The sequence below is a fragment of the Drosophila melanogaster genome, chromosome 4, assembly GCF_000001215.4.
Source record: "Drosophila melanogaster chromosome 4".
Taxonomy (NCBI): domain Eukaryota; kingdom Metazoa; phylum Arthropoda; class Insecta; order Diptera; family Drosophilidae; genus Drosophila; species Drosophila melanogaster.
The window spans coordinates 1,108,764-1,126,601 of record NC_004353.4 but is presented as its reverse complement, the minus strand read 5'-3'; the positions used below and the strand labels follow the sequence as shown (position 1 = coordinate 1,126,601).

Below are 17,838 nucleotides of genomic sequence, written 5' to 3'. Positions count from 1 at the left end.
GTAATCCCACAAAAACACACCCCAAAAGTTCTGAGCTTTAAGCTTTGTAAGCCCAAAAACGGTACTCTATATGCATGCATTTTTATAATTCCTTTGTTTTGAGCAAAAATGACAGAGTCCTTCAAGATTTTATAATGCAAAAAAAAAAAACAAAATATTTTCAAGATTAAACTGCACTGATTGGTTTAAATAGCCCATTTTTATACCTGTTACTCGTAGAGTAAAAGGGTATACTAAATTCGTTGAAAAGTATGTAACAGGCAGAAGAAGCAGCGTTTCCGATCCAGCCGAGTCGATCTGGCCATAGATATTAGAGTCTTTAATCTTATATATCTTACGAACTAAAGCATACAGATTCTAGACGACATAGACAATTTTTTTGACCCATGTTACCACGCCAATTTCAACACAAACAAGCTGTAGAAGAAGCGTTTCCGAACATCCAGCCGAGTCGATCTGGCCAAAGCTATTAGTGTCTTTGATCCGGCCATGGATATCTAGACACCTCACGAACTATAAAAGCTAGAAGATTAAGATTAAGCATACAGATTCTAGAGACATAGACGCAGCGCAAGTTTGTTGGCCGATGTTGCCAAGCCAATTTTGACGCAAACAAACTGGCCAAAACTGTCCACACTTTTGAAATATGTTTTGATATTTTTATTAGTCTTGTAAATTTCTATCGATTTGCCAAAAAAAATTTTGGCCACTCGCACTCTAACGCAATAAAACCACCCAAAACGGCCTCGACCACATTTTTAAAAAACTTTCGATATTTTTTCATAGTTTTATATTTTGTCGAATTCTTTCTCGAATTCCACGAGAATCAGATACCATTTACTCAGCAGGAAGTGTGAAAGATTTCAATAAGAATAACCAATTTTTTAAGAATGTTCGGCATGTTTGAGCGATTTTGGGTGGGGGGTTTTGGGGATTTTGGGTTACAAGACTAATAAAAATATTTTAAAATATCAAAAGTTTTCTCTCCGTAAATACCTCTGGAAGCTGCATGTCTAATCTCAATTCTCTACCTTTAATAGTTCTCTTCATACGGACATAGAATCTGCATGTCTAATCTCAATTCCCTACCTTTAATAGTTCCTGAGACCGAGGCGTTCATACGGACATGCCCAGATCAACTCGGATATTGGTCCTGATCAGGAATATATATTCTTTCTAAGGTCGGAAACGCTTCTGCTAACAGTTACGTAGTTTTCAACAAATCTGGTGGCTATTAAAAACTGAATTAACATAAATGAGTACGAATCAAAAATATGTTTATTTGATTGAATTCTGGTAATGGTATTGAGGCATACTAATAAAAAAACGAACATATATTTTCCCGAATAAGTAAGTTAAAAATATATTTTTATTAGTTATCCGATCACTAATTTTTAAAAATACAACTAAGGCAAGTGCAGTTTTCTCACCAACACATAAAACGTGGACATTTTAAATTTACAACAAAGTTCCAAACGAGTTTATATACATTTACAAGTTTATTTAAAATCTAGTTTTCAGCATACGAGAACAGCAATTCCTATCTTACAATATAAGGAATATTTTTATTTTTTAGCCAATTCAGCTGATAGCCAATCAAGTCCTTCATAAAGACCGTGCCCTTGGGTAGCACATGTAGACTGAATAAACCACTAAAAATGGGTAGATATAAGTAAACATTTTTGGGACAATTACCCCTAAGACATACGTGGCGATTCCTTAATTGGTTAAGGCGCAACTTGTCCGTAAGCTCGGCAGCTGTCATTGCATTCGGTAGGTCCTGTTTGTTGGCAAAAACCAAAAGTACCGCGTCCCTAAGTTCATCCTCCTGGAGCTGTGGGAAAAATAAACATGGAATTGGTTGACACGTATGTATATACTTTTAATTAAATAAAATGAGTACCATGTTCTGTAGTTCTCTTTCAGCTTCAGTTATACGATCGCGGTCGTTGGAATCCACTACAAATATAAGACCCTGTGTATTTTGGAAATAGTGTCGCCACAACGGGCGAATTTTGTCTTGGCCACCAACATCCCAAACGGTAAAACATATATTCTTATATTCCACAGTCTCGACATTGAAGCCTATGGTTGGTATGGTGGTTACAATTTCACCCAGCTTTAATTTGTACAGAATAGTCGTTTTTCCAGCAGCATCCAAGCCAACTGCGTACAAAAATATTTAAAATTATGTGCACGTTGATTGCAAGTACTTAAAAATTATGCGCGAACTAAAGGCTTATATTTAGTGTATCGTATTTTGAACATACCCATAAGAATACGCATTTGTTTTTTTCCAAACAAACGTGTCAAAAGACTAGATATTGTTAGTCCCATGTTTAATAAGAAACTATTTTATTTCGTATAGGAAAAAGCTTGTCTTCAGTAACTTCAGTAAATTGACGTGTAAACTAGTCATTCGATTAATAATGCTGTACTTTTCAGAAAAGTTAAACGATGGTTAAAAATACTGTTTTCTATAAAATACTAATAACAGTATGTTGACTATACCCTAAGCATGGTCTGATGAAAACAATAAAAAGAAACACAAAACTACATCGATAATACAATGTTTTGACTGCGCCATTAAGTCGAATGTCGATAAAACCATTTTCGTGTACATTTTTTAAGTGAAATATTTAAATTGACCTAGAAAGGCTGCCCCCAAGGGGTTAGTGAGCATATAACTTAGACTCGGAGTTACACAATTTTTAAAAATCACAACTGTTTTTTACGAATGTGCTCTGTAGGACTATGGTATTATTCGCGAATTCTAATTGCCAAAACAACTTTTTCAAATCAAATTTAAAAATCAAATTTAAAAACGATGTTACAAATTTTTCAAACACTATAAAGCTGCCTGAAAACAAAAAACTTAGGTTCTTCCTCTCTATTAACCAAAAATTAAGACATTTTTATTAATCAAAGGTCTGCTATTGCCAATATGTCGATATCAGGCCAAGATAAATGACAATCACTATATTTTGGTTGCGATTTGCAATAGTTAACAACATAAATATTCTGCCTCTGATCAAAAATAAAAAAAAAATGTTGAGTCTTGGGATATCAAGGAATCAAAATATCTATATATGAAAATATCCTACCCAAAAATTCCAGTCATTTGTAAATCAAAACAGCGTAAGCACCCCTTAACTTTCCTTTTAAACAAACCATGGTATCACTTAAAATTCGATTAAAATGTTAGAGCATAGTCTCCACAGGGCCTTATATGTTGTTTTTTTTAATCACTTTTCAAGTATTAACCACTTCCACACAAGGATCTGAAAATGTCGGATAAACGTTTCCAGTGTATTGACTTCTGTATTTAAACTTACAACTAGTTTTTCAAACGTCACAAGTAATTATTTTGCTGACAAAAGTAAGAAACTATGTAATGAAACAAAAAAAATTATTTTCTGAGATTTTGTTAATGTGCCCCGTCTAATTAACTTGTACTATTTCATATTTGAGTCGATTTAAATCTATGCATATGTAAAAGTTATAATCAAAGTATTTAGGTTACGCATGATTCCCTTCGGATAGGTTCGCTATTCGTTCAGTTAGGCAATCCAAGTTCATTACAGAATGTGTATCTCTTGGATACAACACATACACAAGATTTTCTCATCCATGCATATTCATATATACTAATGTAATACATATATGTAATCCAACAATCAGTTTCACTGTGGTACATTTTATAATGTTTAATCATATATAGTCACGGGAACTAGAGTTTATACACGGTCCTCGAATAAAATGTGTTTTGGAGCTGTAAGCTAATCAACAAAAAATGAGACTAACTAAAAAAAAGTGCTACTAAAATTCCCAGACTTTCCACTTTCTGTCCTACATATATATAATTAAAGAAAATCCGAACCAATTTGAATAACTTATCTATTTTATTCTAACACCAACAACAACTTTAAAAAGTTTTTGATTTAACGTAAAAAATTGGCCGTAATTCTTGTTGCTTTGGTTACATTCTTTCTATTGTATTGTACCAACGAAAAAAGTAGAGAAGCACCGAGACGGTAGTGGAATTATTCCGGAACACTTTCGATACTCTTTTTCGAGTGGAAGTGGTTTCATGAGGAGGAAATTTGGTGTTCCTTTTTGCCGGGCTCTTTCATACTTCCCGTGCTGTAGGAACTCCGTGAAAAGCTTCTGTAAGCATTCCCTAAATGTCTTCTGGATATATTCCGAGACTATATTACAATACTTTCGTAAACATTACTCAGGATTGTTTTCTAGATACTTTCCAGAATAAATTATCAGGAAAATTTATATTGAGTGCTTTGAAAGAAGAAGTGTTTCCAAAGTATAAAACAAAATCTCGGCTTAACCAATATTTAATTTTTTATTATTATGAACTGAACTCTGTAATACTTCTTTTCCTTGAACGTTTCTTTTTCTCTCAAAATTCATTCATTGTTTATCCTTTCATAAGAGCCCTTGAAGCGCAAGACTGTGTAATCTTAAAAAAATGTTCAGAAATAAATATAATTTTATGTGTCTGCAAAAAATTTATTAAGCAACAAAAAAATTTGTCGAATTTCGTTTTCGCGTTTTCAACATATTGTATAAAAACTGCGAAAGGGTGTAGGGCCTACACACGACAAAACTTTGTCTTATTTTACCACGTATTAGAAAGAAAAACTACTCTAAAGTCGAATGTGTCATCACAGAGTATAAAATTGCAATGTATTATATTATTATTATTTTTATCTTAAAGAACGGAAAATAAACATCTACTAGGTACATGATTTTTAAAGATTTATTGATACGAGTTTTGGGAAAATATAAAATATAATCTTCAATATATACACATATGTACAATATATTTATGTAAGTTCATGTAGTTTTAATGCTTTTAAAAATAATAGAAAGGAAGAACACTAATTTAAGAAACAAAACAATTGTGGTATTTTTGCTTAAATCGGTGTTTGCATTTCAATATGAAAATCATTTTCTTTCAGCAAAATAAATATATTTGGGCTTGATTATTAAAGAACTTCGAATAGAGCCATGACGTTTCACAAAACCTTTGGTTACGGATGCATTGTATTAATATGTTTTGAACTCCTGTTTGCTGGAGTTGAAACGTCCAGCGAAAATGATGATGAATATTTAACACAGAAAGGTATTGTATATCCCTTTACTTTACTGAAATTACACCTCAGAATCGAAATATTTATACATCTTACTCGTAGAGTAAAAGGCTATACTAGATTCGTGTAAATGTATGTGCCAATCAGAAAAAAGGGTTTCCGACTATATAATGTATATACATATATTCTTGATTAGGATCAATAGCCGAGTCGAACTGGCCCTGTCTGTCTGACCGTCCGTATGAACGTCGAGATCTCAGAAAGTATAAAAGCTAGAAGGTTGAGGTTCAGCATATAGATTCTAGAGACAAAGACGCAGCGCAAGTTTGTTGACCCATGTTGCTAAGCCCACTCCGACTTCCGCGTAAAACTGTCGCGCCCTCACTTTTGATAAATGTGTTAATATTTTTAAAAAGTTTTATTGCCCAAAAACTTTGCCACGCTCATTCTAACGCCCTAAAACCGCCCAAAACCGCCACGCCCATTTTTGAACAATTTTGAATTTTCTCATTTTATTCCCCACTATCTATCGATATCCCAGAAAAATGATGATATTTCGCCTTCGCATTCACACGGGTATCTGATAGTCGGGAAAATCGACTATAGCATTCTCTCTTGTTTATTTTGTAACATCCTTGGTTTAGAACTTTAAAATAAGAGCTGTATTAAAATTACTTGTTGTATTTCAGAAATCATATTAGAAAAGTCATATCACGGTTTAATTCGAGAAAATGAAACACTTGTAGAAATAACTCCCCTTATTAAAGTGAACGAAGAGAAAATTTGTAACTTCCATATTCTCAAAAAACCGTATCACGAAATTCCATTTAAGGTAAGTTTTAACTACTTTTTAGTAATGTAATAACTTGCACTTCATATTTTAGATTGAACTGGTAAATAACCTAGGTATTTTAAAAGCACGTCGGACACTAAATTGCGAGAATCGTAAAAGTTATCACTTTGAAATCTGTGCAATCTATTGTGATGGAACACCTTCAAATACAGCCAATGTTCATATTACTGTTATCGACGTAAATGAGTATGCTCCAACATTCTTAGAACCGTCTTACGTAATTGAAGTAGACGAGGGAAGACTTTATAACGAGATCCTAAGAGTCGAAGCTTCCGATAAAGACTGCACTCCGCTCTTTGGTGATGTTTGCAAATATGAGATTCTTAACAATGATGAACCATTTTCAATAGATAACGAAGGTTCAATTAAAAACACTGAACCACTTTCTCACAAAGCTTCTCATAACCACATTCTGTCCGTGGTTGCCTATGATTGTGCAATGAAAGAATCTGCACCCATTATGGTCAGCATTAAAGTTCGACGCGTTTGTGAAACAAAGTTTGTAGGCATGCCAGAACGCATTGACTACACGGTGCGTATACATAGCCATATTGAATGAAAAAAAATTAAAATGTTATCGGTATTTTCAGTCTGGAAGCACCGAAAGCCTTCAATTGTTTCCCAATGCTCGCCTAGACTTATGTGACATTTCTTGCAAAAATGAAGAAGACCTTAGGATTCATTCTTCCATAGCCCTTAAGGTAAGCACACATATTTTTGTAATAATAATATTAATTCCAAATCACGATTTGTTCTACAATTTATGGGACCATTAAAATCAAAAACACCTCTTACCGAGTTGGGTTGGGTACCGGTGCAGATAGCATCTTCAACACACGATATAATAGATATCAACTTTTCATAAACCGTGTGGTTAACAATAATTTTAAATATTTTTTGTGGGGGTGATACCCCCTAACAGCCGCATCAGGACAAAATTGTATAATGTGTACTTTAAGCTTTTCATATTTTTCCTCCTGAACCATATCATTTATTCAGGCTTGGTATGCAATCCCTTTAGTATTTTCATAAATTTGGGATTAACAGTTTTCTGCGGCTTGTATGAGTTCGAGTTGGCATTCCATTTCCATCGAAATTGGAAAGACATGTAATATCATATAATATAATATCTTATAATATTATATAATATAATTATATAATAGATCCAATCACTTTTCAAAAGTGTGAACTTGTTAGTTTTGGGCAGCTTGTGGCAACCATCTAAAACAGAAGAGTTACTATAAACTGCATGCTCAGTCTCAACTCTCTGACTTTGTAGTTCCCGAGGTCAGCGTTCATAGACAGACGGACGTGACCAGATCGTCTCGGGCCCAGATGAAGAATATATATGTATACATTCTGACTACTTTTCAACTTTTTACTCTTGGAGAAAATGTTTTATAAGGTCTTTTTAATGTTTCAAATAAGTATCTAATCCGAAATATATATTTAAGAGGATAAATGTTACATATACCCTGTTTTTTAAAAAATGATCTGGCAAGATACCAACTTTGCGGTTATGTTACTTCACGTGTTTGCTTTAGGAACCATTTTCGTAAACCTGTGCATCATAATGAACCAAATATGAGTATAAGTTGTTAATTTCATTTATATTTTCAGACAAAGCACATCTCATTTGGGTGCGATCGGGATATATCTAATTGCACTTCAGGCCAAAAAGTGAAAGACCTTTTGCCACATGGGGCAGAATGGACTAAAGAGTTAAGTTATGACGAAGGTCTAGAACCCATATTTCACTTTGATGGGTCTACTGGAGTAGTAGTTCCTGCAACTGTTATTGATCATTACGATTTTTCATCGCAACCTTTTAGCATTCTTACCTTATTTCGACACAACAGTCAGGTTGAAATTAATAAACATGTAAAGGAGCATATTGTCTGCAGCGCGGACGACCACAAAATGAACCGTCATCATATGGCACTATTCGTTCGCAATTGTCGCCTTATTTTTTTATTAAGAAAAAATTTTAACGAAGGTGATTTAAATATCTTTAGTCCTGCTGAATGGCGTTGGAAAATACCGGAGGTCTGTGACAACGAATGGCATCACTATGTTCTCAATGTTGAAGATTCGTCCAAAGTAGATTTATTTATTGACGGCGTACGTTTCGAAAATTCTATTGAAAATCGTCATAGCAACCCAGAAGTAATTGACGATTGGCCCTTACACGCAGCCCACGGAGTAAATACTTCCTTAGCTATTGGTGCCTGTTACCAAAGCTTGGAAAATAGACTTAAACATGGCTTTAATGGAGATATTTCAGAAGTGAAGGTCTCCCTCAACAGTGTTTTGACGGCAGAGGACATTAAATGTGGAACAACTTGTGCCGAGCATTTATTAGCTCCAAAGCCGCTGCAAAGTAACAATGAAAAATCGTATTCTGATAACAGCCAGATTAAAGAAAACATTGAAATGAACGAAATTTATATTTCGGCGAAAAACAAACATGATATTGAACAATTTATGCGAAAAGTTCAGTATATTAATACTAAACAAAAGCCCACGGTAGGACGTCGAAACATAGAAGTGCTTACAACACTGAATTGTAAAAATGAAAGTTCCCTTCGCTTACCGCCAATTGAGACTTATATCATGGTTAACGAACCGATAGCTCCACTCGGGATCGATATTGATGTCGTCTCAGCGTCGGTAAATAAAAAATTATACCGTTATTAAGAGATATCACTAAAAAATGTATATCAATCTTACAGCTGGAAACCTCCGATCTAACTCCGCCATCGTATTCCCCCAAAATAGCAATATCTGGTACGTAAACTACACTATGATAACATTGCTTAGATGGTAGTTTTCAGTCATATGAAACAATTCTAATTTAAATTTGTGACGGCCGTGTAACGTACCGTGTTTTATTAATTTTTAAAGCCATAGGCACTGTTGCCGTTAGGGCCGAAATCGCAGTCGGCTACTAATAAAAATTTAATTTCCTCCATATTACTTTTTTGAGAGATAAATCGTGCGCAAGAGAGTTGGTACACGCATCGTGCACCCAATGCAGTCGGCTCTACTTGCGTTACCGCCTATTTTGTGATGTGTTTCAACAGCAATGAATTGTTGAACTGGAAGTATAAAACTTAGGCTATAGATGTAATTAATGGTTAATTTTTATTTCATATTATATTGTAAATTATTGCATTACATGAATGAGTTTTACATTTATATATGTTTATACGACTCTGATAGTTGTTGGAATCACGAATTGCAAAATAAAAAAGCAATTTGAAAATAATACAAATGGTCTAAAAACTGTTGTAATTGGTTGGCGTGGTCAAAGTTTACTAACGCGTCAAAACAACTAATACAAATTATCATTATATATACTAATACAAATACACAATTTATTAATTCATTTTGTAATGTTATTTCCTGTTGTATGATTTTTAGGAACTTCAAACAAGCTTGTATCATATCAAGAAATTAAATTGGGCGTACACATTTTGGAAAAAACTTGCATTGACTCGGTATCTAAAAACAATGGAAAATTAGAAGAGAAAAATCATATCGACTCATGCAGCGTCGTTGTATTTCCCTCTTTGAATCCCGATCATGAAGACATTAAAATAGATGGTGACGAGTCATTGTCATCTAGCATGGACATTAAGACTAATATTAATAAGGATGGAGTCGAAATGATTGGAAAGGATACCATTAGCAATTATATAAATGTATTACGATCTCTTGTATACAGTAACAAAAAACCTGCATATTATCTTAACCGTGTATTTAAGCTTTCTTGTGCCCAACAAAGTTCCCAGTACAAAAGCGGTGAATATACACTAACACTTACTGTGTTGCATCCTAAACAGACATTGTTTAAGTCTACAAATGTACTCCCTTCATCGTTATCTAAAGTAAACTTTATTGGCAACACCGATAATGAAACATCATTTCACCGGAATAGTGGTTCGGTAAATGGCAATGATAATAATCAGCCAACAGGTGGGTTTCCAATACTTATATATAAAAATATGTATAATATATTTAATCCTAATCTTTTTAGAGTCTAAGGTATATTCATATTCCCTTCTGCATACCAATAATGTGCAAGAACCAAAATCTCACATTCATTCTTTCATACACAAAGGTAAATGGCACTGTAAAATAAGTTTATAAAAATATATAGAAAATTAAATACTTTTTAGCTGAAGGGTCACATGTTACAATGCTTATAATTCTTGTAAGTGTTTTTTTGGCGGTCTTACTTTGTGGAGTCTCGATTGCACGTTTAAAAAACAACCAAAAATATATTGAACACCATCAACCATGTCCAAAAGTAAGTATATTTACAACCTGAAATTTGAACTCATTTTAGTATACCCTTGCCAATGATATATTTTCGTTCAGAAGTTTGAAATACAAGACACTCTTGGGTCCATATAGTGTATAATGTGCTTGATCAACAGTTATAGCCGATATAGCTATGTCTGTCGTTCTGTCCGTCCTTTCAAATATGTGCATCGTATTATATTTTACATTTTTTCATCTGGAATTTTCCTACTATTGAATTTATATTTTTTAGATTTCTGATGATGGTTTAATTTGGGATGACTCAGCTTTGACTATAACTATAAATCCCATGCAAGCAGATGTTACATCGGACGCGAGTTCTGAATCAGAAAATTCTGAATCTGAAGATGAAGAAGGTATAGAATATATTTATTAAATATTATTTAAATTCTTAAGAGATATCTTTGGCATTAGTAGCTTTAAAGGACGGATTCACTCACATCAATCAACTCGAATGGGATAACTCTAATATTTTCCAACAGTAAATAACATAATGAATATTTTTCTCAACACTGGTACTAAAATATGTAAATGTGCTTAAAAATATAAACCACTAAATCAACAAATATGCAGAAGTTATAAATGAGTTCCAAAGAGTCTGCATATATGGCTGCAGGCATAATTGTAAAGACGTGCATTTATAGTTTTTTTTGCAACAAAAAACATTTTTCTTGCAATTGTTTAATTGTAAAAACTAAGTCAGTGAAAGTGCATAACACATCATATGAATGTACGTAAAATAATAGCGCAAACAAAAATATAGCTAAGGTATAGTACAATTATTATGTAACCAGCGTCGCTAGATCCATAAATAATAAAAGCTATAGGCATACAAATATACACATAAGATCTATTTAATTTATAGTTTGTCAGCCCTCACCTTAAGATGTAAAATGCACATGTCTACCAAATTTCAACTGAATTCTGTCGCAATGCATAGGAGGAAGTTTCTCCGTCCCAATAATTTAAGCCTAATAATAAAACATAAAAAAAATTTGAAATGGATCGTAATACCCAAACAATGTTGACTTATTTAATAAAGCTAAAGTTGTCATTGATTTATTATTTTTTCAAGTATACAACTTAGATTAAGGAACATATCGAAGCTATAAAAAATTTATTTTCAACCGACCATAAACTTGTGAAATTGTACTTTTAAAATAGAATTTTTAATTGGTTTATTTAATGGTACTATTTATTGAAACATAATTAGTTTCCATTTTGAATGGCGACATATATACAAAGGAAGCAAAAAATAAAGCTTTTTCGTCAAAGGTAAAATTCCATATTTAGTTTTAATAAATATGCAGGAGCTATTTTGACTTCAATGCAAAGCAATCGATGAGACATTTCCGACAAATGGAAAATATATTATAGACGACATATAATTATACCCGTTACTCGTAGAGTAAAAGGGTATACTAGATTTGTTGAAAAGTATGCAACAGGCAGAAGGAAGCGTTTCCGTCTATATATAGTGTATATATTCTTGATCAGGATCAATAGCCGAATTGATCTAGCCATGTCCGTCTGTCCGTAAGAACGTCGATATCTCATGAACTATAAAAGCTAGAAGGTGGAGATTCAGCATACAGATTCTAGAGGCGCAGCGCAAGTTAGTTTACCCTTGTTGATACGCCCATTTTAAAGCCCACAAACCGCACAAATCTGTCACGCCCACACATTTGAGAAACGTGTTGATATTTTTCGCGTTTTTATTAGACTTGTAAATTTCTATCAATTTGGAAAAACAATTTTTTGCCACGACCACTCTAACGCCGCCAAACCGGTCACGCCCACACTTTGGAAAATTTTAAAATTTTTTTCGAATTTTATTCTCCAATATCAATTGATATCCAAGAAAAATTATAAATTATATATCGACTATAGCATTTTGTTCTGTTTTGTTTATAATTTGGAAAAAATTTGACGCTTGTTTTGTCATATATATTTGCTGCAGGGTAAAAAGCATTAGCTCGTTGAAAACTTTCTTCCTTGTTGAATTGATCAAAGTTTTGACACTCAGATTTAGTTGACCCGATCAACTTGTTGCTGCAGATGTTTGATGCGAAAGTAGTGGCTCTTCAGTACTAATTCCAAGACGCAGAGAAAAACCATTTTCAACGATATCGATCTGAATATTTTCGAACTCAAAATTTTTGACAATCGATCATTTCTTTATCGATAATGAGAAAATGTCTACTTGCTAGACCTGATCTTGATTTCAAATGCCAATCCAAAATTACATATAAATTTTCTACAAAATCTTATAGTGGGTTTAGGATTTGTAAATTTATTGTAAATCAAATTTACTTAGTCTAAATACTCAGCAAAAAAAAAAAACACATTGCTGTTGAAATTTAATTTTATAAAAAGAAATGTTCAAAACAAAGGTAGGTCACATACTTGATTGATGTTGCGCATGATTGGCTTGTTAAACTTCTGATGAAGTTTGATCTTTTTAAGACCCCCGGCAACTATAGAAATTTTTTTCTACTTCACTGCGTACAAACATATGTTTGACTATTAAATTAGGATAACATAAAATGCACACACACAAAATAAAGCAAAGCTTTAAATAGGGTATAAAAATTGCATATTGAATATGAATATATGAACACATTCCCACAACCAACATCACAAATATAGTAATACTTACTTGCGGTGCGAATGGGTTTTTACACTTATATTTTTCACTTTTCGGACAAAGATAACAATACGTTTATCTACGATCGAACAGCCGACATGTAGAAGTTCTAATATTAATTTTTGTGTCGAAACATGATTTCGCGTGTACACTATAAAAATGTAATCATTCAGCCTAAAAATAGGCCTGGAGAAATCGAATTCAAAGGGAATGGAAGGAAAAAACGAAACCGAAAAATCTACCTGGCGCGTGTAAGGGTATATCCGACCATAACGATGCCTTGTAATTAGAAATTAATAGAACATAAACTTTTTAACAATAAAACAAAGCATATTGCAGCAGTTTTTGAAAGGGTATTCAGAGCTACACTTTATTTCTTATAAAAAACTTTTTTCAAAGTCTGGAGGGGAATATAATCAGCTACTTGCTTTTAACAGACAACAAATGACTAACAACGAGCTCTGAACAGAAATTGTTAAGTTATCAAAACCTACACGACCATGAGCGACAATGCCCATTAACATTTAAGTTAAACCCTAAAACCACACTACACTACATCACATTAACCATCCGTAAGTCACTTTAGCTTTGAACCGGAAAAACCATTTAGCGGTGTTCCACTCAAGTAGATGATTTGTTTTAGGCTGCTTCGTTTAGCTTCAAAATTCAGCAGGAGTTCGCTGCTGCTATATTGTTTGAATCTATTTTTTGAACCCAGAGTAAGAGATGACATACGTATAATTCCTGGTTTCATTCCCTTCTGTTTTAGCTGCTCACACGACTTCGAATTCCCCAACTGTAATGTCCACAAAAGGCAGAGTGTTGGGTTGTAATAGGTAACGTACTTAACTACAGCGCTCTTAATACAGCAAGCAGGGTAAAAAATAAATTATAAATAAATAAATAAATGTTGTTTTTACCCTGGGCTGCCTCCCCTGATCGTTGTATAATAGAGCAATAAAGCTAAAAATTATTTATATAATTTGCTTAACTTATCAATTTATTAAGATATATGTAGATGTTTATGTCTAAATACATAAAAATTTGGTTTGTGCTTTCCTATATAAACATTTATATATTTTTAATCTAGTTGGTTGGGCATTATGTCTTGAAACAATGTTACAGGTTTTTGATTTTTGATGTGTATCTTACAAAGGCCAAGAAAACCACGCATTGTGTACGCACAAGGCTTCTACGGTAGCCGAATTACCATGCCACTTAGATATTTTTTGAAGAATAAAAAATGCCAAGCTATATTTTCAGCTAAAGTTATTTTAGAAAAGAAGAATTGCTTGCAATAAAGCCGTGTGTGATAAGGTTTACACAAAATTTCTATTCGCCTTAGTTATTTTTATTTTATTTTAACAATCAAAGTATTTCACCTTTTTTTTTTAAAATAAGTATAATAGAAATAAAGTGAAAATATGTTATTGCAGTTCATGGATTAATTGACTCCATGTTCATTTTATATTATAGTTAATAACATAGTTTTTAGTATGCGCACCGAGTATAAATTATGTAGGCTTTCAAGTTTGCGCGTTTATTGACTCAAAAATATTTTATAATTGTCATTTATTTATTTACATTTTTATATTAATTCTTATACTTTTGTAGCTTAACAATATTAAGCTAAAAATATATTTTGGAAGTTTTTTAAACTTTTGTTCTAACATTTTTGGTTGATTTTGCCGTAATGGACATTTTGGTTTCATAGGTATGTAGTTGAGTGGTTTACTATTTTTGTAATATTTCATATTCCTTGCTCTTATAAATATACCTGCTTATATTGTAACCTAAATTTATTAATAAATGCGAATCTTTTTGCACAGATTTTGTTTTTCACATGTAGTGATGTTTGTTCTTGTTATATACTTAAATATTCTCTAGTCTCGTTTTTATTGGACAGAGAAAGAAAAACTGGTTATAAAGTATACAAATCATTCTAATTAAAATTCTTATAAATGCATTTTTCTAGAAAAATTATAAATTCTTCTCATTCAATCTTGAATTTTAATCAAAGTGTACTTTATTTTAAGATTTGGTATAATTTGATTCATTATAAATCATACTGGTGTGAGTATTTACAGCAAACAGAAACACTGAGAAATACTTTAACAAAATTGTAATATTTCAACATGAATCAATTATGTAAATGTTAATAAAATTTGATGTATTATTTGTGTTGTGATACTCACTATTTATATTAAGCTTAATTAAGCAAGAAAAATATCCGATGATTCGGATTTTGTGCACGCACTTCCGCTTCCGGGTGATGCAGCTGATGCTAGAGAGTTCGCGCGTGTTGCTACTAAAGGTGAACGCAGATCGTGTGTTAATGGTGATTGTGTTTGTCCGCTCTCGTAGTAGTAGGACGAATCTGGGATAATTATATAATTTCGGCGTTAACTTAATTGGTACACAAGGATCACAAAAACAAGTTTAAAGAAAATAGTAGTTGATAGTACCCAATGTTGGGACGTTTTTTGAAGGGTAGGTCAATGTCTTATTTTGGAATGCAGTCATATGCAAAGAAATATGACTGCCTTTAAGCCATTCCATAGTTTTAGTGCAGCACATTGCAGAATAATGCTGTCCTCAGACTAGTGATAATTAGTTTCAATAAACATAATGTTTTATTAACACTAAAATTCAAATCTAATAACGATTTCAAATTCTTTTGTAATTGAAATATATTTCAGCGTCATTCATTTCTTACCCATAAAGGTGCTATAAATCTATTGTATTTCAAGAAAACGTATTTAATAAAATTAATTACTTATCAAGCCACTGCCAGTGCCGTAACCATATGATCCGTAAGCTCCACCATACTGGGTATATGCAGGATTGTAGGCGTAATCTGAACCGGGTACAACTGAGCTGCAGCCTGAAAATAGAGAAAACCTTTTGTTGATGTCATCATATAATAAATAATTAATAATACTAATTATAATAATAAATAGACATTTAAAATCATGTTTTAAGTTCAGTTTATAAATTATAAAGTATATCAACATTAAAATATATTGATTAATTATTTAATTAAAAAAAAGTTAAAGTATAATTGAACAGTAGATGGCTTAAGTACATATAATTTATTGCTAGTCAATAACTGGTAAATAGTATTACTTGTTTACTAGAATCGTTGAAAGGTATGAAAAGGGCAGAAACTGTAATCTAGTAGATCGAGCACTGATTGTCTGCCCGTCCGTTTTGTCTCTTCGTTCATGTAAACATTGAGACCATGGGAACTATTAAAATCAAAATTGGGAACTATTAAAAAACCGGTGCCACGTTACCTCTAACTGTGTTATAAATATATACATTTTTGTCACTGTGAGTGATTTTATATAAGATGTACAGTAGCAAAGCAAAGTTTCTACAGTAATGTGACTAATTCTTTGGTGGTTAATAAGTCAACATCTTTTAAACTTACATTATTATGGAAACTATTAAGAAACTCATTGATAAACTTAATGATAAATGACGTCGGAAAGCTATGAGCATTTTATGTAACCGCCGTTAGGTGGAGATGCAGTACAAGCTCGGAAGCTCGGTCGCTTTGCTATATTGTTATATATTGCTTTATTGCTATTGCTTGTATTGTATTGTGTATATTCAGTGTCTGCTAGTCGAGGTCATTGACTATATCATTCTCCTTAGCTAATCCTATAGTTTGCAGGGTGAAAAAAATGTAATTCCTTTTTCAATGTGTGTAGACCTCATACAAATATATATATTCTTGATCTCGGTCACCAACCGAACCGATTTGTTTAGTTGTTTGCTATCGGTTTGATAAAATATATTGTAACGCTCACACATTATACAAAGCTATCTAATTTATTACTTCTCTTGCCAATCAATAGTCCAAAAAATATGTCGTATATGTCTAAACCACTAGCGGAGTAACGGGTATCTGATAGTTAAATAATGTTGTTTAAGATATTATTTAGATTTAATTGTAATTATCCCAACACCGGGTTTGTGCAATGGAAGAAAGGTGCTCATATGAAAAAGTCATGGGATAATCTTCTAAATTGCGTTGTGCGCATATATTTTGAACTTGCCTGCGGAGTAGTGATTAAAACTTGGTAGCACTGTTGGTGTTGAATAAAGGCCTACGTTATTACTTAGATTGAGCTCAACATCTGATCGATTTTCAGACGGGTTGATATTTAGTAACGATGATCCTCCGCTCGGCTGCAGAGGTATTAGAGAAGATGGATGCGTGCTTGCGTTTAAGTTTGATCGTCTATTTCCTCTCAATTGCTCTTCTCCTATATGATGTAGATGTGGCGAGGCAATATGATCACTGGATTGCGAAGAGTTAGACTTTTCAGGTTCCTTATTATTATCTTCGCTGCATCCATCACTATTCGTCAGGGGTTCCTTAACACGAGTACTATTAGTTTCCGTAATGTCTGGCACTATCCTAGTACTAATCGGGCAAAGGGTATTCGAATCCGAGCTTTCTGGCATTACAATGTGTTCTTGCCCGACTAAGGATGAACAATTTTCCAAACTGGTCATTGATGTGTAGTTTCCGTCAAATGCTAGAGCTAATGTATATGCAATGGAATTAAAAGATATCTAATCTTGGAATACTTTTTTAGTAAAACTCGCACTACCACTGATTATATGATTTCCTCGTATTTGTGCAACACATTTCCTTTTAAAAAAAAACAGAGGGAAAGCTAATGTTAGGCAATTTTGAAGTTTTTGATACTCTTTTAAAGGAAACAGGAAAAGTTACCGATTTAAGAAAATATTTCTATGTTACTTCCTAGAAGACGTATTTTCTTTGTTACTTTAAAAAAGGAATTTGAAAAGTTCTCTTATATGCATTTATTATTATTTAACCTTTGATATCGATCGTTTTATAAAAAAAAATCGAATACAAAGAG

The 17,838-nt window shown here is 32.8% G+C and overlaps 3 protein-coding genes across 13 annotated transcripts in view, besides 7 other annotated features; 1 reads left to right on the top strand and 2 right to left on the bottom strand.

The window, feature by feature from the left end:
• Positions 1–198: 198 nt before the first annotated feature.
• Positions 199–792: a mobile genetic element.
• A 270-nt stretch (positions 793–1,062) lies between these two features.
• Positions 1,063–1,229: a mobile genetic element.
• Positions 1,230–1,276: 47 nt separating this feature from the next.
• Arf4 (ADP ribosylation factor 4) lies at positions 1,277–2,435 on the bottom strand. 2 transcript variants are annotated; one of them, NM_079892.3, is made up of 4 exons: positions 2,271–2,435; positions 1,904–2,166; positions 1,709–1,834; positions 1,277–1,652 (listed from the first exon to the last, which is right to left on the bottom strand). In NM_079892.3, the coding sequence occupies exons 1-4, from the start codon at positions 2,335–2,337 to the stop codon at positions 1,566–1,568; spliced, it is 543 nt and encodes a 180-aa protein (NP_524631.1). In that variant the 5' UTR covers positions 2,338–2,435; the 3' UTR covers positions 1,277–1,565. The 2 variants fall into 2 exon arrangements, with proteins under 2 accessions (NP_524631.1, NP_001259087.1); NM_001272158.1 differs by having other exon boundaries at positions 1,489–1,652.
• An 809-nt stretch (positions 2,436–3,244) lies between these two features.
• Cals (Calsyntenin) lies at positions 3,245–13,728 on the top strand. Of its 4 annotated transcripts, none has more exons than NM_079893.3 (12): positions 3,245–3,379; positions 4,980–5,143; positions 5,801–5,943; positions 5,996–6,496; positions 6,555–6,665; positions 7,585–8,634; positions 8,697–8,751; positions 9,388–9,942; positions 10,004–10,087; positions 10,146–10,276; positions 10,523–10,646; positions 10,708–11,347. In NM_079893.3, the coding sequence occupies exons 2-12, from the start codon at positions 5,029–5,031 to the stop codon at positions 10,773–10,775; spliced, it is 2,937 nt and encodes a 978-aa protein (NP_524632.1). In that variant the 5' UTR covers positions 3,245–3,379; positions 4,980–5,028; the 3' UTR covers positions 10,776–11,347. The 4 variants fall into 4 exon arrangements, with proteins under 4 accessions (NP_524632.1, NP_001259086.1, NP_001284722.1 ...); NM_001272157.1 differs by having other exon boundaries at positions 10,705–11,347; NM_001297793.1 differs by lacking the exon at positions 3,245–3,379 and adding an exon at positions 3,637–3,774 and having other exon boundaries at positions 10,708–13,728.
• Positions 5,293–5,406: a mobile genetic element.
• Positions 5,629–5,728: a mobile genetic element.
• Positions 7,135–7,293: a mobile genetic element.
• Positions 11,679–12,127: a mobile genetic element.
• Positions 13,285–17,838, bottom strand: part of sv (shaven) — a 24,520-nt gene continuing 19,966 nt past the window's right edge. For 3 of the 7 annotated variants that reach the window (NM_001014701.2, NM_166822.4, NM_001169363.2), the window contains 2 exons: positions 15,714–15,821; positions 13,285–15,314 (listed from right to left, as the gene is read on the bottom strand). In NM_001014701.2, the coding sequence (NP_001014701.1) occupies positions 15,151–15,314; positions 15,714–15,821 (272 nt within the window). In that variant the 3' untranslated portion in view covers positions 13,285–15,150. Of the gene's footprint in view, positions 15,315–15,627; positions 15,822–17,001; positions 17,494–17,838 lie in introns of those variants that run through there. The other 4 variants (NM_079894.4, NM_001014697.2, NM_001014699.3 and 1 more) reach the window with 3 other exon arrangements.
• Positions 16,830–16,858: a mobile genetic element.